Raw genomic sequence first — 22,585 nt, 5'->3', positions numbered from 1 at the left:
CATGCCGTCCATCACAAGTTCAAGGTTGAAAAGAAAAGGCACAGAGCTGCTTGGTTCTTTCAAATGCTGTCGCTTTAAACTATATAGGAAACTGAACCAAAATAGGTCTACCAGAAAAATGTAACAAAACTAGAATAATGAACTGTCAGAAATCATAAAAAAAACATGTAATGGTTTCAAGGTGCTTCTCTTTTATTTTTTTAAGATTTATTTTTGGGCTTTTTGTGCCTTTATGGAGAGATAGGACAGTGGATAGAGTCAGAAATCTGAGAGAGAGGGGAATGACATGCGGGAAAGGAGCCACAGGCTGGATTTGAACTTGGGCCGCCCGCTTTGAGGACTATAGCCTCCATACATGGGGCGCTCGCACTAACCACTGCGGCACCAGCGCCCTTTCAAGGTGCTTTTCTAAAGATAAGAGGAAATCAAAAACTCACAGTGGATCCATCGTAATAATGATAATAATTTATTTATTCAGGTAGAGCAAGAGTCTTTGGCAGTGAAGAACAGGGACTGTGAACATTTAGAGTGAAGTGCTGCATGGAGACAAATGATTAGTCCAAATGGGTAATTAACATAAGTGAACCAGCTCTCCCAGGACTACAACATCAACCAAGGGGCATTAACTGGTTACACACACGTTTGCTTTTGGCACATTAGATCGGCACTGTGAGAACTGCAGGAGTGAAGTGAAACTAATAGAGAAAAACAGTTTCTCATGGTGTTTATCTGCTGTTATGTGTCAGGTGAGAAGTGTTACTGATGACGGTGGAGTGTGCCTATGACACAAAACAGATGGTTTTTTACTGTGTGAAGAGCTGTTTGGCTTTTGTTTGCATGATTAAGTGAAGTGTCCCTCAGAACAGGTTTCCAAATGTATCACAGTTGATTCTGGCACAGGCTTTTTGTTTTATGACACTCTGAATTTGAACATTTACTTCAAAAAGTCCTTCATCACTCTCAAGTCTGACACAGATTTTTCTGGCCCGAGTTGTGTTACAAAAACAAATACAAAAAAGCAACAATAACAAACACAAATGACTATTATTCATTACGTGAAGAGGGAGAAACCACTTACATAGCGGCTGGCTCATTCTTCTGTATTCACATCCCATCGGCTTTTGTTACCAACGGACAAGTGCAACTCTATAGTTCATATAATGAAGGGCAAAGAGGTACAAGTATGCAGCAAGAGACACTTTTAAGGTGTTTTCTATTCCAGGAAGCAGTTCTCTCCTCCTCTCTGTTCTTGTACATCTATTCATTTCTTTTTATCCAAACATGCTGAAAATGCAAGGATGTGAGGAAAACTTTTCCTGGATCAGAAAGCAGCAAAAAAAAAAAGTTGTCTCTGCACCCTGAAGACAGGGTCAGTAAGGCTGTTCCAAATGGGATAAGAACTTGTTAAAACCAAGTAATGGAACCAATCAGAACGCACACAGCATTCGTCACACAGCTCACAATATGAGAGGGGTTGAACACTTCTTAATGTGTCCGACTGGGGAAAACAATGACTTCACAGCTCCCGTCAATCAAATCATGTCATTCAGAATACTGCAAGAGGTCCATTCATTCTGTGAAAAGGCAACAGGACTTGACGCGCAGTCCAATCTTCCTTCCATCCTTCTTCTCTTTCTGCATTCATCACACTTCTGTTACCAAAAAAAAATATTCAGCTACACAGACATCACAGGACAGAAATAATAAGTCCATTCAATATAAGAATACTGTTGGAGGTCAGGAGTTTGGCAGCTCCCATTACATGTGCAAAAACCTATAGTTGCAAAGAGCAGAGTCCACAAGGGGTCGCTGTTCTGCTCTGTTACAGGCATCACTATTAAAAGTCAAGTCCCACTGGCACAGCAGTCACGCTACATGTCCATGTTCAATGTTTAGGCACGATAAAGGGATGAAAGGGATGAGAAGATGGCACAGTCCAGGGTAAGCTCTTCAAGTGTCTAAAAACTTCTGGAAATCCATCATCCACAGAGCTTCTCATCCAGTCTCTTCTTCCACAAACCAAAAAGTCTACACCTTGTATTGTCCTGGACTAGTGGCGCAAGGGGAAACAGCGGCATCCCTGCAGGTCAGTGTCACAGTGTGACTTTGCTGAGTCGGAGTGACATGGTCGCCCGGTGCTGGGCACGAGGGAGTGTGGAGCTACACCTGCTTCTGAGCTGCACGGTCCGACCTGATGAACCTCGCACCCGCAGCAGGAAGTCAAAGTTGGCTGAGGTGTTCATAGCGTAAAAGACGTTGGCGTTGTCTGGGATCACAAGCTCTGGAGGAAGATGAATCAGACAGAGAAAACAAGAGTAATGTTTCAGATCTTGCTGTTATAGTCCTATTATACTATGAGTCAGAATACATGGGTTACTGGGGTTTGTTCAGTTTAGATAACAGATGATCAGTAGGAAAAATTACAAGAATGCTGAGTTGAATATATAATGGAAATTTCATCTACTGTATTTACTGTTAAAAAAATCTGACAGTGTGCCTTTCAACCCTAACCCTAACCCTAAATGTGTTTACATTTTGGAGGGCCCAATCTTAAGCAAGGTAGCGCTTATGGAGAAATGTTAAATGTTAAAACATGTTTTGTTTTTACCTCTCTCCTCAGAGATGACTTGCACCAGCTCATATCCCTCCTCAGGCTCCACTTCCAGGTTGTGCTTTGCCATTGCTCGTGAAATTACAGCCGGAGTCTTGTCTTGATTGGTCAACTATTTGGAGAGGAGACATACATTTAGTCATAAAAGGTATAACATGTATAATGTAGTAGAAGTGTTAAATCAGAACACTTTCTCGTACACAAGGAATACAAACATGTGTATTATTTTACCAGTATGCTCTTGTAGAGATTCCCGTTGCCCTGCTCCAGACTGACTCTGATGATGCATGTGTCCTGGGCCTGGGTGTTATAAGCTGGGGTCTGACTCGGGGAACAGGGGGACATGGCAGTAAGGGAGATGGAGCGTCTGTGGGTGCAGGGGGGCCCAGGATTTGAAGGAGACACAGGAGTCATGGAGACACTTGCTGTTGATGAGCTGGTGTCCATTGAGTGGAGTGAAGTACATGAGGAGGATTCTGATAGCTGAGGGAATCATAATCAGGAGTTACAAACAGGCTTAAATAACAATCAGTGGATGACACAAATGTAATGAAGAAATTAATTAATTCAGGATATTGATATTTGATTTTCAGATATTTGAGAAAAAGATGCAACATGACTTTAAAGGACAAGAAGAAAGTGGCACCTGCAAGGCTCAAATGCGATAATCAGAATTGCTTGAAAATGAACCTTTACTCCAAATAAAAGCATTAGGACATAAGGGATGAATGACCATTATTAAATAATAGTTGTACCAGACAAGGGGGAATGTTCTTTATGTTTTTCTTTTGGTTAAGGGACAAGATTTAGAGGATAGTTTGCAGCCTTCTCATTCATCCAGGAGTTATGTTTTTTCTATAAAAAAATTATCTTTCAAAGAAATAAAAGCTGAAAATATTTCTATCAGAAGGATGGTTTTGGCTTTTTGCATCAAACATCAGAAACAGTAGTGCATTATTTTTGTATATTCAACAATAAGCTAGTAGTATGTCAGTCAAGTGACAATAAATAGACATAGATCTTTAGAAATTCATTATGAAGCATGTCTTTGCAGAGAAGGTGCTCCTTTCCACTGATTGCTGAAGAAACTCCTAAGTTAACTTTATTCTGCAAAGAGAGCAGACCTACAGTCAAAGAATTAATTTTTCACTCTGGAGAAACCCTTTCTGTTAAAAAAGTTTACACTTTAAGTAACACTTTCTCTGCAGTCTTAGTTTAGTGTCCCACCTTGTTGTGCTGGGAGTCAGAGCTGTGTGTTGGGGTGAGGCCCTCGTTATCTGATGGGCTGCTGGAGTCACTGGACGACACGCTGACTGAATCCATGCTCTCCCCTGAGCTGCCAGTTGGGGGCGATCGTGGCGTCTCTCTGACCGGAGAACTGGCTGCACTGCTGTCAGCTCCAAGGAACAGACTGGAAAATAAAGGAAGTCGGTTATTAGATAATAAAACAAAAATAGGTCACAGTAATTCAGCGCTTGAATAGGAGAAGAAGGCATATTTGAAAATAAATTTTCCGACATTTAGAGAGAAGCCCCACTTTTAACGATATTTTTAAGCCTCTTTTCTGGATGTACTCACAGACTCAGTCTCTTCACCATGCTTTTTCGAGGTTTGGGCAAGGTTGGGCTGCTGTCACCAAGACCTTCAACCTCACAGGACAAAGTGTAGCTGCAAGAGAGAACAATAAAAACCTTTAAAATCATCATACATTGCCAAATCATGTGTCTGTTGGTATTTAGAGCCATGCATTTTGAGAAGTGATAAATGAGAGCAGAAAAAACAAGTACAAAAGATCAGTAGGGAGTGAAGACATGACACAAGAACAGCAGGGGAAGCTGAGAGGAAACTTGGAAAGAAGCTTCTATTGTGTGAACAATAGGTTCAATAGAGTATGACCTCATGCACTAATTTGCTTCTTATCTAATGGATAACGGTGCAATGAGAAGCAGCAGTACCTCTCCTCTTCACTGAGCTGAGGCTGGCTCTTAAACCAGCGCAGGAACACTGGCTCTGGAGTCAGACAGTAGCTGTTACAGGCCGACTGGAGCAGCTTGATCTGAGCAATCACCTCAAACTCCTGCAGAAAAAGAAAGAGTGTCCAATGTGAGATCTGTTCCACTTCAAACACCATCATGTGATCATTATCGGAGAGTAATCATGTCATGATGTGGCTCACCCTTCGTCTCTTCTCAAAGTTGATCAGACCACCCTGCAGAGGACACAAAGAGAGTGCTGTCAGACCCGGGACATCACATACCAGCGGCGGCTTAGACAAACAGCATTAGGTGGACCACTCCGAAAATGGACCAACAAAATTCCTCACGCACTCATGGAAACTTACGCCTCACTTTCTGACAGTGGTTACACAGACCGACTCTCAGATCTGCAGCGCTGCGCAAACTCACAGACACATGCTCTCAAACATTGGAACACATACACACATTCAGCAGGTGTTACAGATTTTTTTCATACCTCCACTAGGTCAGGCAGAGCTGTATCCAACATCGTCAGGTCTGTTAGAAAAGTCCCCAAGTACGGTATTGTTCCTTGCATTGCTCCCTGAAAAAAAAAAAAAGAAAGACACTTTTTAAAATCTCCGATGCCACACTGAGTTTGTATGCCGCAAAAAAAAAAGACAAACAGCTCATGGTTTATACATTCCATTGTGGGTTTTTGTAAAATACAACAGAGGCTTAATGCAAGTTCTCCACATAGTGTGCTGAGTAAACAAAGCTAAGCATGTGGCTTCATCATACTGGAGAGGCTAGGACTCACTTTACGGTGCATTGCTTTAGAATGTGTTGTTTAAAGTTATACAGTTCTGTTTCAGCATTCTCTGAGAAAAAAAAAAGAAGATTTGGCATAAGCCCTGAGTTTTGAAGTTTTTTGTCTCACCATTTCCTTCTGCAGCTGGAGTCTCTTGTGTGTGCGTTTCTGGTGCTCTTTGGCACAACTCTCTAGACTGGCAAACTTTGAAGTGCCTTCCTGTAGGGGGAAACAAACAAAAAAACGCAGATTCAGGGCTCCAGTCCAAGAAGGAAAGTTTTCAGGATTTCCCGAATAAATTTAGAATCTTTAAAAAAAGGGTTACTAAAGCAGAAACTACATCTAAATTTACTCAGAATTTGACATATTAAAAAATAAAACAAATGTTATAGGTTGGAAAACTCACCCTCATGAGGAGCTCTCTGCTGGTCAGGTAGTTGTTGTGATCAGAGAAAATATCTGAGAGTTCTTCAAATGTTTGCATGCTGTCTCTGTGTCAAGCAAAGACTCGTGTTAGCAACGGCAATCAACATATAAGACGGAACAAATGTGCAAAAAACGGTTGATTTAACGCTGATTCTTCTAACAAGATTTATTGACGTTATCTGCATAAATGCAAAATTGAGGTCTTACTTGTGCACACAGGCCCAGGCTCTTTTCAGCCTGTACAGGGGGTTGGACTGCAGCGCAGACACAATGGCTCGCAGAGAGGAAAAGTTTTTGCGTATGCGACACTCCTGTTAGAGAAAATTAACACAGGGCCTGTCATTCCTTGGAACATTTCAGAAGGACGTTTATAGATGAACCTGTGTGTCTGTGTCTTTCTGCCAACCTGAGCGATGTCTATCCAGCGCTGGATGACCCGCGCTCTGACGTGTGGTCTGATCTGTCTGTGCTTCAGCACTGTGCTGACCACGCAGGCTGCCACGGCGTTGAACTGTGTGATAGTGGCACGAATGGTTGGCGCGCTGTGCTTGTTGTGCTTCTTATCCCTCTGGGACCAGATGGAGCCGAGACAGTGGTGGGGTACCACCTTTTTAAACAGCAGCTAGAGAAGAACAATGAGCTGATGTTAAATATTTCAGGGATGTATCCTGTGTAACGTCTGCCAGCTATAAATGTCACACCAACATTCAGCCCCTGTTTCTGGCTCTTTTTTTAGTCTACTTACTGCATCCATGTAGGTCAGCTGTTCTGCCACTAAGTCTGCATCAAACGACACAAAGTCCTCCTGCAGCTCGATCTCCACTTCCTCTTCCTCTCCCAGGCAGAAAGAGCTGTTACCTTGAAAACCAGCTGGAGGAAGGCAAACACAGATTATTTTAAACATTATTATTATTATTACTGAACAATGAACTTTATGTTTTAAGAAAAGGGTAGAAAAAAAAACAAAAACACTTTTTTATTCACCATCAGTTTCATCCATGCCGGCCTGACTCTGCAGCTGCTCCAGCAATCCCTCAGCCCGTCTAAGAGCCTCAGAGCCTGGCAGAGTCCTCCTCAGGTAGTCCATGAGTCTGTGGAGACAGGGGTAGTCAGGAGGCTCCTGGAAGTCTTCAGGACACTGGTCCAGCCAGGCTCGCAGGGTGGAGGCCAGGGCACTGGGGAGACAGCAGGAAAAGAACAGTGGGTGTTAGGAGGGCTTGAAATGATAGGTGGGCAGGTGTTTAAAGTTCTGCTGTTTGTCACCAAGAATGTTGTGATTGTTGACATATAAAAATGTGTCTCACTTTCTGATGGCTCCATTGGTTTCAGAGCCTTGGCATTTTCCTGTGGCTTGTTCATTTTCTCCCACACTTCCATACCTTCAGCAGAAAACGAGCAGAGTACATTTAAAAACACAAAAATCATAAAATCAGTGCACTCTTTCATTTTTATGCTACACTTGACTCCATTCCCACCTGTCTAGCAGCATTTGCAGTACAGTCTGTGTGCTGGCGAAAGCTCTGTAGGTGGAAAGGAAGATTGAGGTGTAGGTGAGGTCGTTGTCTCCGAACGCCGTCAGTAATGTTTCTACCAGACGCTCCAGTGTTCCTGCGCGGATGCTTCGGATTTTGCACGTCTCCAGCTGGCTCACTGTGTGGCCTGGAGGCAGACGATCGCCCTCCGCCTGCAAACACACACAAACGCTTATTATTTTACCCCGTTCAACCTGTGGGAACTGAGCTCAGAGGCACCTTTGTTATTATTTGGCAGGTAACTTCTTCTTTGGCTTCGGGTCCACGTCAGTAGAGAACAATGCTTTCAATATGTCAGGTTGGTTTGGATGTTACCTTGTGTAAATTACCGAACATGAAAATCATTTAGAGACTCAATCATGTTTCTCAGTAAGGCTTTAAAATGTGATTTGATAAGGTCGAAACAATTCCTTTCGAAAAGGCAGAAATGATAAGAAGAAAAGGGTAAGGACAATCTAACTATTATTTAATTTCTATGTCCCAAGATGTGTCCGACAATTGAAAGGGAATGACAGGTTACAAAACAAGCAGAAGAAGAAGTGGCACAAACATGGAGAGAAAGAGACCTTACTGAAGTAAGCACGCTACAACAGGAAACGCGGCAATCTGCTTTTAATCACCACAGCCCCCAACACACACACACACACACACACACACACACACACACACACAAAAACACACACGGAGAAAAGGACAGCAGTGGAACTGGGTTCGCCCACCTCTTCTTGTTTGATAATAGCCCTTACAAATTCCACTTTTTATCTGTGTGAAGCAACTTAAGGTTAAGTCCCACATAGAGGAAGTTTAGATGAAATGATTTGCAATAAATGAGGGGTAAACAAAGGCAAAAACTACCCAAACTGTAAACAGTAATTGATTAAAGACCTACAATCCAAGTGAAAAGAATTGCTATTATTCACTGACAATAGTCTTTTTATAGTGAACACAAAGATTTCTCAATAGGGATTGCTCTCCATTCTATCTACTCAACAGACAGCACTGTATTAAGTAGCCATGGTGTTTTAATTAGCTTGCATACAGTTGGCTGCTCACGCACTTATCAACACAGTTTTAAAGCCTCAGTGCTGTTTTCTGTTCATTTTTTTTATATGCCATCCTCCACTTCATACACAAATACAACAGAGATAAAAACACAAGACCCTGAGTTTACTTCTTGGAAACAAAAGGGGAAACCCCATACATGTGATGTGTGATTTCAGTTTCACTGATTTTGTACATTCAGTTGTTTATGAGAAAAACACACAAGATAGATGTAGGATAATGCAGCTAACTGGCCCTTCTGTGCAGACTAATAACAGACTGTATAACATGGTATTATGCTGATTTAAACAGCGCAGCGGAGGAAACAGCAATGCTTCATGCGCAGTGAAAAAAAAAAATGCACAACTCCAGTAAAATCCTTTAATACCCCTTTTTTTGTTTTGTCATACCAGCGTTTTGTAAAACACGGCTACACAGGGGGAGCGAGCCGTTTTGTTGGCAGCCGGGGAAGTCAGGAAATCACATGCTTTGGCTAAACAGTCCACGTCTGGAGAAACTGTTGATTTTCAACATGCAGCTAAAAGGTGTCGTCAAAACTGGGAGATTTAAAGCCCAAATGTTAAAACAACAGGCCTGGTGCTGCACAATGCAGAGAGAGAGAGAGACGCCCCAACAATAAAAAAAAAAGACACAATGTGCTGTAAACAATGGAGATTAGATTTTAGGTTTAAACGCTCAGCACTTTGCACACAAAGCAGCTGGATTGCTTTACAAGTCATCTAAACAGTCCAAGGTTGAAACTTTTCCACTTGGGGGTAAATAAAGAGCAATGCAACAGGTTAAGAATGGAAAAAACAATCATATGGTAATACATTAGATCTGTTAAATGTGTTTCTTCTTGAAAACTGCTTTGTCAGTGTTTATAGTGACTCACCCCAAGCCATCTTGCTCCCTTGTTAGCCGCCTGCTGGATCTGAACCCTCTTCAGCGTCACATTGTAAATGGCTCCTTCCTCGACTTCCTCCCCCCAATCCTGGACCGAGCTCTGAAAAGAGAGGGAGCGCGTTAGAGACCTCGAGAAAAGACGAAAGAAGATTTTGCGATTGGGATAAAAGGACATAACAATTTCCTGTTAATGACGGCAGGCTGCAGACTGAATCAACAAGTGACACTTCAATAGTATTTGGGATTTTTTTGGGATCCTCTTAGAGAAAAGCAGATGAAAGAATCTTAAAAAAAACAAAAACAAAAGACACACCACAGTACTCCAACTATTTAAAAAAAACAACTTAAGTGCAGTAAAACATCTAGACTGGCCGACTCCCCAACCCCCACAGCTGCAGCCTGCCAGTCCTCCCTCCCTGTATTTACTCCCTCTTTTATTCCTCTATCCATCTCCTTCACCCTGTCACAGCCTCTCTCTCTGCAGCTGAAGTCAGAGCTGGATGGCGTTCCTGAAGATAAGAGCCAGAATGGATGAAGTCTCTCAAACAAGCCTCCACATAATAAAACAGAGCATTTACAGAACTTTTCTTTGTCTGTTTGCCTGCCTAACTATACACACCTAAAGAGTTTGATTACAAATCTGGGCCTTGAAAGTCTACATGGATTTGTGCACATCTTGCCGTTCATGTACAGTGTCTATCTCTGGTTGTAAATCACTGACAAGCAGAAGAAACAAACAAAGGGGTATCAAACTACAAATGTGCTGAGACGTCAACACATGGAGATGAAAACAGAGGCACAGACGGAAAGGGGGGGGGGGATGCAAATATAAACACCAAGCAGTATTATGGCCAACCCTTCTCACACACAAACTGTAATGGCCAAGATCACTTTCACTCGTTCCCCACTTTTGATCAGCTCAATGGCAAAGTCCACACTCGACCCCAAAACACAAGGGCTGCTAGAGAGGAGGTCGAAGGCCAAAGTCGCCATTAACACCCTCAGCGGACGGTCCTGGAGGCGGATGGCACTCAGCCATGACCAGGCCGTGTTAGAGTTTGAAAAGAAACATGTGATGCTGAGAAAGAAAAGAAAGCCCACACCATAAGAGTAAAACAAAGAGAGAGAACGGGAGAGGAGGAGCAAAAAGGGATTTCAAGTGGCCCTGGGGAATAAAACTAGCAAGCAGTCTGAGCCCTTTTCTGCTGAATTTGTCTGAAATATGTCTGTCTGTCCCCCTACCCTGTTCAGCATCTTGTTATAAGGTCATCGGCCTATAAGTGCAAGTCTCTCTGCCTCGCTCCCTCTCTCTGTAGCTGCTGCTGCTGGCTGGCTGGATGGCTGGCACAGTCACAGATAAATACATCATGAGTCATGCAGTCCACACACTCCCAAAACAATAGCAGGAGGTCTCTGTGCTGGCCGGCCGCGTTGCTGAGTTCACAGTCTGCACACACAGCCTGCTTTTTGTCAGCCAAAGAGCTGGAGATGTTTTTCAGAGCAGGGTTTTAGAAAAAAAAGCTCTGCCAGCTTTGTGCACCATGTTAGGGCTTATTGAGGGACAAAGTTCCATGAGCCTGCATGAAAACAGAAACCAAAAACAGTCTGTCACTGTGAGATTTCTATACAGAAGAGGGATGAGAAATAGAAATAAGTAGACAGGAGTGGGATAACAGAGAGTACATGGCATCAAATGAGCCTGGGTAATGGTGTAAACAGGACATGAGTTGTTTACTCTGCACAAATTGGACACGTCAGATGATGCTCAATACGTGCACGGGGATGACACCAAGAAGAGGCCATTAGTACCCTATCTCAGATCAAATAGTGCTAATCTGCTTATCAGCCTATCACCTGTGTGTGAAACAATACTCAAAAGATAACAAGAGCAACAACAGTTGTGTTAAATCTTTGACACTGCTGATCTGTTGGCTTTTGTGTTTACCTCCCCTGCACGCAGCTGGGACCCGTGCAGACGCACTGATGGCCCCGGGGCCACGCCAATTGTTCCCTCTCTGTTTCGCTGCTGGCTCCCAGACAAAAGTTTTCATATCCACCATCAGGGAGGGGAAAGCTAGCGGATCGAGATCATATTTGGCGGAGTCTGCAGGGGATTTTTTTGTTTTTGTTTTATCCTCCCCCCCCCTTCCTTTCCAAACTTTACGCGACATCTTTACGCAGATCATACAATGTAGGCTAAACTGGATTTAAAGCTCAGCACACCAAATTAAAATGCAGAGTTCAACTGGTCCCCCCAACTCCCCCTCCTCTTCCTTTTCTCCCCCCTTTCTCCGCTACTTTCCCAAGGCTTCAAACACCCCCCCCCCCCCCCCCTCCTCCCTTCCTTTTCTCTACCAATTCTCCCCCTCTTCAAACCCCCAAAACACCAACAGAGCGACTGATGGAAAAGCATGCGAGTTTTTCTGTTTTTGGATTTACCATTTTAGTTTTCCAGGCGAATTTCATGGTGAGCGTTTCTTTCATGATCCGGGGACAGCATCAGAGCTCGGGAGTAAATCCGCCAAGGAAAGAAGAAGATATGTTCCCTTAAATAAGAAATCCTGGATCCTCGCTAAAATAATTCCTTCTCCTTCACCGCACACACTTCTGCCCGCTTCAAACTCCAAATCCTCCTCCTCTGTATGTCAGAAGGCTCGCCTTTCTTCTAGTGAATGACCAAACTCCTCCTACTTGCACTCACAACAGTCCCGTTTAAACTCCTCCTCCTCCTGTTTTGTCCGACTTTCATCAGACTGACAACATTGTGCGCGCTCACACAGGCGAAGAACGCAGGCTTGTGATTTCTGTTTGCGCAATGAATGAACTCACAGGAAGCATAAATCAAAAGTCTTATGAAATCCAAGGGAATCATAACACATTTTATTGGCTGGCATGGACGATCTACGTGTTTTGTTGCTTAGTTTTATACTGATTTTACAAAGAAATATGTCAATGTTCAACCATTTTCCTCCTATTAAAATGAACTGGACATTAATCCTTGTAGGCCTATGTATATTTAAAGTAGGCCTACTTGTTTTGAAAATTATTTTATATCATTATTCATATAAGCTGTATTCTTTACACTGTTGTTGCCTAGTTTTAAATACTAGTAGGCGGTTTAGTGAACACTTTTTCCACACGTGGGTGTTTTTCTTTTCCTGTTTTGTTACACATGCACTTTAAAGAAACAGAAAAAATATCTCTGAACTTCCCTGGTGATTTTCAATATGTCTGTGATTGACAGTAAACGTCATTTAAAATGTTCTGTTTGTCACTAAGTTTAGTTTAGTTCCACATTTGTATTTTGTTTCACTAAAAGCTCAAATGTAATATCAGGTTAAGATCAGTGTGGTTTCTTTATGGGAAATGGGAAATCCTCGATACTTTTTCAATGTGAAAATGCTAAATTCTTACATTTAGCTAAGTCAAAAGTTTGTGATAGCTTTATGTGTCCCCTGACAGAGTGTATTGTTAAGTCATGGTAACACATGAAGAGAAAGTCAACGATAAAAGGCCATAACTTTGGAAGATACCCACTTTAAAAACAGAAGTCACAGAAGTGTCAATACATCCTGTCAAAGAGTTGCAATTCCCCTTATTTAATGTTAAAACTGTTGGCTAAAAACATTTGTGTTGGTGGAGAACCGTTGGAAACATTGTTTTCATCTACTCATTGTATCTGTTGAAACCAATTCAAACCGTTGCTATCATTTCCAGATGTGCATTGAGGACAGGTAAATAAAATAAAAAAAACATTAACTTCTTGATAACCCATTTACACTAAATTATATTTAAGATATTTGATTAACAGGAAGGCCTCCAAATCTATGTTTGGAGTATATCTGAAATGTTCAAGTTTAAAGTCTCCTTTATGTCTTCTTGTAGTCCCCGCAAAGAAAAAGTCCACACTCCCCTCTCCCCTTTCTACAATTCTTCTTCTGCAGAAAACTTCTGTCATTCTTATATCCATTCATAATCATACAAAAAGTCTGCCTTCACCTGTTAGTGTGTCATTTAAACCGTGAAGCACTTGTTTAAAGTTTTAAACTAAATTTAATTCCTAGTTTGTCTAGAAACTTATTTCACATTTTCAAGCTGGGAGAGGCAGTGTTATAGGCTACACGAAGGTTATTATTTATGTTTTATTTTTGATTGTCAGGAGATAACAATGACAAAACCTCTTCATTGGTATTACTTACGAAACCATTTGAGACGTCTGACAGTGAAATAAGAACAATTCTTTCTCACCCCAAACCCCAGAGGTTTTTAATGTTCATATAGAAGTCCTCAACCCATCCAACAACGTTGAATCACAAGACATCACCTGAGGAGGGCTGTTAACAACTTTTCTTTCTCTACATATTCAATAGTATTCCTTGAGTTATTTACCTGCATACAGCAGCATTGTATCTGTAAATATTCAATAACATTCAGATTTCATATACTCATGAATGATGGAGGTCCTGTGTGAAGCAGCTGCAGCCTACAGGCCCCTGCGTGGGACAATACAAGGAAGACCGTAGATGCCGTCACTGTGCTGTGCATTGTCAGAGAGAGGAGAATAGGCCAAGTGTGAGAATGGACAACACTGTTCTCCTGTGAATGTTCCTACACACGTACTCAAACTGCCCACTTGTGTGAATAAACGAGAAGATATGAATCAAAGTTTGGTCTCTGTGAGGGTCTTTTGTACAAAAATTTGTATCATAAATGAAATCAAAAGTGACCAATGAGGGGGTCATGCAGTGTGTTGTCCATGAAAGAACTAACTTGCTGATTCAAAGTCAGGAGACAGCGTGGAGGTTATGACGCTTATTGTCATATGGCTCGGTGGACGGGACAGATAAACCTGCTGTGGCCCCCTTTTCAATATTGTGTGTGTGAGCAAGTGCATGAGATATTCCTACCCACTCTTCGGGCTCCCACAACACCATCATGTTACTCCAACGTCACACTCAGCGTCACTGACTGTCACACACCACGCTGGCAGGCAGAGTAACACACGTACACACATGCACCTACACACAAGGTCCCAATTTTTGTTATCATTGCTCCCTATTAGATTTGCGTGGGGGTCACTAAGGTCAGGGAAGCCCAACACACATCTTGGTCATTTCTTCTCCATGTGTGGTTATCTGTTTTATCAGTGTGACTCTTTATCAGGATGTATATCTGGACGGGCTCCAGTTCCCAGGCCAAGCTGCCCCGGTGTCCACTCGGGTCTCTGGAGCTCTGGGAAGCCCAGAGTGGCAGTGGGAAGGTTGTGACCCCGCAAGACCCCGAGCTCAGCCCCCTGGGGTATTAGAGTGTTGGTCTCACAGTGGGAGTGATGTCATATCTCCGCCCAAACAAAATGTCAGACAAATGTGACAGCTTCTGCTCTGTGTGATGATTGTAGACTATAGTGTCATAATAGAGGAATAAGGAAACAGTCTTCAACCAGTTTCGGCCTATAATCTAATGTTCTAATAAAGAAATATTAAGCTCCTGTGAGGAGTTTTGATTTTGTGTTAATCTTGGTCTGCTCCCTGTGGACAAAGCCGTACATCTTATCTCTTTGCTGTTCTTAACAAGTATGTGTGTAAGTAGAATTGTCTGACAGAAAAACTCATCCTGTTGTTTAAAAAAAAAAAAAAATCACTAAATGTGAATCCTTGCTGTGGACAGTGTAAAGCTCATATATTATTATTATTATTATATAGAATATAATCTTGTTGCTGACGCTCTCGTTTGCCTTTGTGCGTTACTATCAATTTTAGTCTGTTACATAACCCCTCAATACTCCTCACAGGAGCTTTACATAATCAGTGCGATATCTTTTGGGAAATACATTAATTCCCCCTTCATACAAAGACAAAAAGATACAGTCTGCTCTCCTGTCCTTACACGAAAGCTAAATCTAGCATGTGGTAAAAGCTTAGATCATGTGAAGACTTGAAACAGGAGGAAACAATCTGCCTGCCTCTGACCAAAGGTAACAAAATCCTCCATCCAAAACCTCCAAAGCTCATTTATTACAACACCATGTTTCATTGGTTTAATCTGCTTAAGAAAAATAAAAGAGTAAGAATAAAGTTTTAGGTGTACATGTTTGCGTCATGGGAGACTGTTTCTTGGAGAGGAAGCAGGGACTTCCTTGAGTCTTGAGTCTGCAAGGTCGGAAAGTCAAGCTGCTAGTCTCATCACATCTGTGAGCATTAAAATGGAGTGGGATGTAAATGTGACCAGGTCTGCAGTCCGTGCAATTATAAGTAAATGTGGTACAGTAAAAGTTAAAGTGTACAGCTCCTTCAATGTACGTAATCCAGACCAATCCTGGACGTTTTCCTTTCTCTTGGAAGACTAATGACGTAATAACTCTTAGGAAAGCCCTCGACAAGTACACGGCCATTTGTTATAATGAGTTCCTGCTATTATTAAACATCCCAAGTATCCTCTTCAGTCCGTTCCACTATGTCCGAACAGGCAGCTTCAGTACAGACAGCAAGGGGACAAAAACAGGAGGAGTGCCGCTCGCACTGTTATTGCACCAGTGTGGGGAAAAAACGCACATTCCAGGAAATCTCCCACTTCCTGCCTCCAGCCTCCTGACTCCAGCGGGCCTGCTGTCCTCATACCTGACTGGCTGAGGGGAGACTCTCTGGCTTGGAGCACGGTCATAAAATCAGACTAATACGTAGAAGGAGGAGAGGGGAAGATAGGAGAGATGATAAAAGGAGATGTTGATGCAGAAGAAACAGGACCAAGCCAAAACAAAAGAGAGGGCTGTAAATGTTGGCATGTGTCTTATGTAGCATGTTTAACATCTCAGTGTTTACATCCAAGATAAGAAGGTCGTGCATCAGAGAAAGTGTAGGACCCTTTGGAGATTAACTTGAAAGGACATTATCTCCTCTTTGAGTGTGAGATGCAGAGACAGAGTAGGAGTGGGAGAGTTCACAGTACAGTCAGAAAGTGAGAAGACCCGTACTGGCTTAGAGACAAACATGATGCAACAGAACCATCTTGCAATTCCAAAGAACGACTGACTTCATTTTTTTATCGAAGTGGAAAGAGACATGCTTTCTTCTCTGCTGGAAACGAGTGAACAGTACGGGCAGACGCGTCATTTCATCCAGTCAGAGGAGTACCAGCTCAGACTGGAGCCAAAACTCTGTCTCTAGAGGAAAGTTCATTTTCAAAATGTCATCTTTCCTGCCTCCATATCAGAACTAAATGTGTCAGAACATTCATACTTGGATCCTGTTTGCACAGTCTTTTCTCAGTATGTTTGTGTGTGGTTGGTGGGTTTGTGTTTCCAAAGCATACTGCCCAGTAGAGGGCAGAGTTCAAAAACCGCAGTGTTTATCCAGAGTCAGCAGAGGTTTCAGAGCCGAAGCAGGCCACAGATACAAAAGCAGAGAGGTTTGGATTTATGGTGCAGGGTTGGAATGATCTGCTGTAACCTAATAAAACCAACGAGCAGGAGAATAAAAGTAGCTTAAATCAGGCCTTGAAGAGCAGTGAAGCAGTGGAAACCCACTTACTAGTTACTTTTGTTTATTTGATAAGGTAACAGATGAGTGTCTGCGTCTCCAGTAGTAAAATTAATGAAATTCAGATGGACAAGGACATGTCAGGTCTTCTCTTATATAACTGACAGCTGCATATTCTTCTCCTCTTTCTGTCTGTTTCCCTCTCTTCTTCTTTAAACAGAACCCTTTGTTCAAACATTACAGCTCTGTCTCCTTCTCACTCACCCTACTTTCTTATGTCATGTCTCTGCTCCTCACATCTATTGTTGTTGAGCTCTCCCTCTCTCCCCCCCCCTTCTCTCTCTCCCTCTCTTTCTCTGGATGGGTGACATCATGAGTTTCCAGTAAAGTCTGAAGCCGCTGTCTTGACACCCCTCCTCCTCATCCTGCACACTCCAACACAGCTGACCCTGCAAACCGAGACAGACTTCAAGGCGGAGCGGCCAATAGTTTTATTAAGAACAAATCCACCATATCTTATTCCAATACAGACATATTTAAGCTTGAACTAAATGTAATTTATTTTCTTTTAACAGGATTCATATGGGATCAGTTAACCGTAGCAGAGGTGCTTTCAGGTGTTCCTGCATTTGGAAGATAAATAAGAGAGATCCCAGCACACACATTCACACAAACACACAGACCCCTTCTGAGGCCCCAAATCTGACCCCAACAAGATCTAAGCCCTGCTAAGCCTTGAATGAATCGGTCTGGACTGGATCTGTTGTCTGTCTGACCTCCTGCTAATGAGACATAGACCATCTGTTGCCCACCAGAGACATGCTACTCCTCTAGTTGTCACATACGCAACAAAAACAACACGCAGTATCAATGGAGCTGGTGGCAAGCTGGTGACAATCACACCAGAGAACTACTCAGCAGACTCTCATGACGCTATGAGAGAAAGTGAAAAATCACACACTCTTGTACCATAAAGAGTTTTTACTTTACTTTTTTACTTTTTATAAAATAGTTCTGACTGGAAGTTATATTATATAGTATTAAATAAAGTCTGAAGCATCAGCATTGCAGGAAATTAAATTGAATATAAGCAATGCACATTCTGCAACTGCCCCTTTTTTTTTGCACGGCTGCAAAAAAGAGGCAGTGTATACATTTGGGCACAATAAGAACTTAATATCTTTGCAAGCAAAATGGAGACATTACATACTGTTTACACTTGTAATAGGTTAAAAAAAATAGTTTACTGTTTTATTTAAAGAGTTATAGGATATATTTATTGTTATATAAGGTTGTTTATGTGTCTATTATAATCTACTAACATACAGAATGTGTGAGTGGTGAGTGCTGACCTCTCATATTAATAACTGTAGCCCACACACACACACACACACACACACATACACGGGCTAATACACACATCATAATGTCAGCTTGATCCTAGTCATGTGTCAGGGCTATTACTGCAAACTCTGCCTGAGCGGGAAATGGAGAGTGTGTGTGAGTGTTTGTTTGTGGGTGTGTAGAGAGCGGGTTTTTTGTCATACACACATTAAATGCACACACTCACACACACACACACACACCATAGAGGCCAAAACCAAATCAAAAGTGTTGCTGCTGCATGCATTGCCGTCTGCCTCCTTTTGAGCAGCCCCTACAAACACACACACAAACACTTGACCCCAAAACACACACATCCATAGGCATATGGCACAATGAGTTTCTGCTCCAGTTGAGCAAGCTGCTCCTGTGGGGTTGTCCCACTGGGATGGATGCTCGGGTGACAGGGACAATACCCACAATATTGACTTTTCACACCAGTTCTATTATGTGACCTAATTTGTCCCAAAATCACAGTATGAAGCTCCACAGACCCTCGGGGAATGAGACAACTTGCCATGCTATAAGTCAGCCGAGTGTGTAAACAACAACTTAAGTGGTGGACTCAACAAAGGGATGACAGAGAAGTGCATTTTTGGAGAAAAGAAAAGTTTGGAGCTTAATAAATTGTGCAATTTTAGACAAAAGAAAGGACGACACCGACCAGAGAGAAGGACTTTACAGTCCCTCTTATGTGTCTTGTATTGTTGGTGCTTATTGGGTTAATTAATGACCCCAAAGATCTTTGAGCCATTCAAACCAACTTTTTATAAAAGTATTTCATGAAAGTGTTCGTGGTACAAAAGCTCATGCAAAGTTGACTTTGAGGTTAAAGCAAAAGAACGATTCTCAGCAACACGAATGAATCACTGAACAAAAAAACACAAGACAAGTGACAATGTCAACTCTGAACACGGAAACACTGAGACGTCACTGAGCATTTGACTGAAACGTGCACTTCTCTGTTCAAAAAGACGAGAAAGAGGAAGGAGGAGTGCACACTCAGCTTTCTTTGCTTTTTTCAATGGAAAACACGCATATCATCAAAACTCCCTCCCACCACCATCATCGTTTCCTTTGTCCCTGTTTTCCCTCTTTTAAAGTCACTTCTGCATTTCCATCAACCGACCCACTGAGGTTATTGAACTGCTCTGCTGGGTGTTGAAGGCCAACTGGTGCGAGGTGGTGGCTGACATTCTCTCTGGAGTTGTAATTGATTGGCCTGTGCTTGATTTTATTCAACAATCGCTTACATGATGAGAAGAGTATAAAAATGTTTTAGATGTTTACAAATAGAGTTAAATAACATCCAAAGATGTGAGTATGTGTCACTGTTACTTCAGGTAAAGTGGGTTCAAACACAGTCAAGTGGTTTTCCTCCTTGTGACACATGTTGCAGCATCTGATAAAAAAAAAGGGACTTTTTTTTATCAGATGTAGTTTATCATCAATCATTTCAGTCTCTTCATCTTTCTGTCAGTCTTGTGCTTGGGCGATTATGTGTGTGCATGATCGGGTTTTGTCGTCCTCAGTGGACTGAAGATAATGACTGACACCTCAGCACTCATTCTTTGTCTCTGACCTGAACTGTGGACCCGACAACCATCTGTAACCACACAGCAGCGTGATCACAGACACCTTATCAAGCTTTATGACTTGCATGGTTTCATAACTGCATGCTGGTTAGGCTCAGTTATCTCACAGGAGAGCGAGCTCCTGGAACATCTGAGATAGTGTGAGCCGGCTGATGGGGCTTTGGCGAGATCGTTTTATTTTTGTTTTCTTGGATTTTATGTCATCTATGTGTTGTAACCAAAGTAATTTAACTTCAAGTCCCATGATGCATTGTTTTTTCTAACATAACTTCACTGAAGGCTTCAAGCCTTGTTTTTTTATAATCACCCTTATTGCCGTATTGCCAAGCTGAGGGCAATAACAGCTCAATATTGTAAAAAAAACAGTCACCAGGATCTGTTCCTGACACAGTGATTCATGTAAGCTGAGCCTCATCTGGGCCTTCACATCCAGAGAGCATCGGCATCTGTAAGCTAACCTCCAGTCTGTTACTCTTAAGAACAATTGGAGGAAGCGGTGCTGTTAGACTGAAGGACACGTTAACTAGGATGTCAGATGGGAAGAGAGGAAGTCTACAATCCCCCAATATCTCTGCAATATCTTATAGTTTTAGTCTAACACTAATCAGACAAAAGAAAATACAAACTTGCTGTTAATAAAAATGTCTGTAGTTAAATAGATCCCTTCTGGTATAGTATGTTCATTGTTATTAGATATTAGTTTTGGAGCAGGTGGGGGTTCAGTGTGAGCTAAGTGTCACCTCATCGCCTTTTCTTTTACCTCACCACCTACCCATTAAATCGAAACGTGCCGGATGTAAACACCAGAAATATTTCCAGTTTGGCCTCGATACCACAAGTGTGCACATGCAAACAATTAGCTACAAACTAAGCTGGGATAATCCGCCACTGCAATACTGGTAATCACACTGTTATGAAGAATCTGTGACCTCACAGATGAATTAAAGGAAGGTAAATAAACAAAAATGTGAAGACACACTGATGTGAGTAATGTAAGCAAAGGTCTGGAAATGCTCTGCTTTTTGGTTGATGCACATTAAAGTTGTTTTGCGTATGGGTTCTGAAGTTAAGTGAGTCATGCCTCTTCTGTGAACTCTGACCAGTCAGCAAAGCAGTGCACACACACACACACACACACGTATGCACACACACACACACACACGTACGCACACACACACACACACACACACACACACACACACACACACACACACACACACACACACACACACGCACACACACACACACACTCTCTCTCTGTGACCAATAAGCGGTAGTTACAGTGTGAATTACTGCCTTTCATAAGAGGGTCAGCTGTCCTCCTGTCTGTGCAGCCAAAGGTTCCTGTATTACTTGCATTATTGCATTATATGAGTTTTCAAATTATTGCATAAAATACCATTGAATCAAGGTCAAACACAGGAACTGAAATCCAAATATTGAAGAAATGGCAAAGCAATTACTGAGTGATCTTTATAATTTGCTGATGTTTTTGGTTTTTAAATGACCATCAGAAACTGTACATTACACTAGAGGTTTATAGGATAGGTGACTAACACTGTAATTGGATGTCCATGTGACCACAAGATGGGCCAGAACAATGACGTCCAAAGCAGCCTGAGATTTGCTGTGATTTATTCCTCAGCTGTAATCAAATACCACATGCAAACACATAAGAATGTGCAAAAACAATCTCCACAGTTTGTCTCTGCTCTCACCTTACCCTGTCTCTCACATTAACAGACCTTGGAAGAGTCACGAACACTTCCAAATCTCTTAGCTCATGTTTTGAGTTAATAGTGTGTGTGTGCGTGTGTGTTTTTAGTTCATTCTTTGTAATCTTACTGCCCCCAAACGCTTTCTATTTCACTTCTCAAGTCCTATCAATTCCTATCCTTGTATCTCACAAAACAGACTAAACCGTTGACACAAAACAAGACATCAGCTCTAAACAACATAGGAAGGTCATCTAACATCTGCCAGACTGTAAAGCAGGACTGGAAGTACATTTGCCACAAAATAACACATTTCTTTAAAAACAGAGAGTATATTCTGCTGTGTACTGACCCAGTGGCGTGGGCTGCTCTCTGGGGAGCGAGGCTGGTACCTCTGCAGGGAGACGCCACCCTCCCCGTCCAGCAGCAGGGCGCAGTCCAGGTCAGGACAGGTGTTGTAGTGGGGCGCAGAGGGCCAGGGAAGCAGGGTAGCCAGAGGGTAGTGGGAGATCATGCTGGCCGCCCGGCTCAGTGGCAGGGGGGACGGGGAGACCAGGGCATACTCCTGTTTGGACCTCAGAGTGAATGGAGAATGAGAGCAGGGGGTCTTCGGGTGTTGAGGATGAAGATGAGGAAGATCAAGGATCACTTAGGCCTCCTTGAAGTGTTGATTTTCTTCTTCTTCTCTCTCCTTGGTCTGTATTGGTCTTCACACAGAGGTCTCAGTAATAATAACTTTCCTATCCTTAGTCTCCTCTCTTCCGCTTTCTCTCCTCTCTGCCTTCCTTGTAGAGTTTCTATCTACTCTCTTATGTTTTTTTTTTTCTGTTCTCTCTCCACGCGTATAACTTAGCTTGCCAACAGCTCTCAACCACATGAGTGATTAAAGTCTATTGTCTTTCTCCCTCCTTCTCTCTCTCCTGCCCCCTACATTCATCCCAGCCAGGAGGAGGAGGAGAAGGAGGAGGAGTTAAAACTAGTTAGCCCTCCCCACCCCCCACCTTTTTTAAAAACAGTACCCACTGACTGGAAGAATGTGGAGAAAAGGAAAGAAGGTCAGGAAAGCTGAGATAGAGACAAGGATGTTAGCGAAGAGGTTCTAAGAATTACAAACAATAGAGGGCATTTTCCTTGA

The 22,585-nt window shown here is 42.4% G+C and overlaps 1 protein-coding gene across 2 annotated transcripts; it reads right to left on the bottom strand.

Annotated features, from left to right (window-relative positions):
• Nucleotides 1-450: 450 nt before the first annotated feature.
• rgl1 (ral guanine nucleotide dissociation stimulator-like 1) lies at nt 451-22,341 on the bottom strand. 2 transcript variants are annotated; one of them, XM_020632127.3, is made up of 18 exons: nt 21,803-22,341; nt 9,272-9,382; nt 7,279-7,487; nt 7,108-7,182; nt 6,788-6,978; nt 6,549-6,673; nt 6,210-6,425; nt 6,011-6,114; nt 5,784-5,868; nt 5,507-5,596; nt 5,084-5,170; nt 4,788-4,820; nt 4,567-4,688; nt 4,190-4,279; nt 3,839-4,022; nt 2,843-3,094; nt 2,609-2,723; nt 451-2,281 (listed from the first exon to the last, which is right to left on the bottom strand). In XM_020632127.3, the coding sequence occupies exons 1-18, from the start codon at nt 21,962-21,964 to the stop codon at nt 2,094-2,096; spliced, it is 2,439 nt and encodes an 812-aa protein (XP_020487783.1). In that variant the 5' UTR covers nt 21,965-22,341; the 3' UTR covers nt 451-2,093. The 2 variants fall into 2 exon arrangements, with proteins under 2 accessions (XP_020487783.1, XP_020487784.1); XM_020632128.3 differs by lacking the exon at nt 21,803-22,341 and adding an exon at nt 11,722-11,957.
• Nucleotides 22,342-22,585: the final 244 nt, after the last annotated feature.

The sequence above is a fragment of the Labrus bergylta genome, chromosome 6, assembly GCF_963930695.1.
Source record: "Labrus bergylta chromosome 6, fLabBer1.1, whole genome shotgun sequence".
NCBI classification, from domain to species: domain Eukaryota; kingdom Metazoa; phylum Chordata; class Actinopteri; order Labriformes; family Labridae; genus Labrus; species Labrus bergylta.
This window is presented reverse-complemented; position numbering and strand designations above follow the sequence as displayed.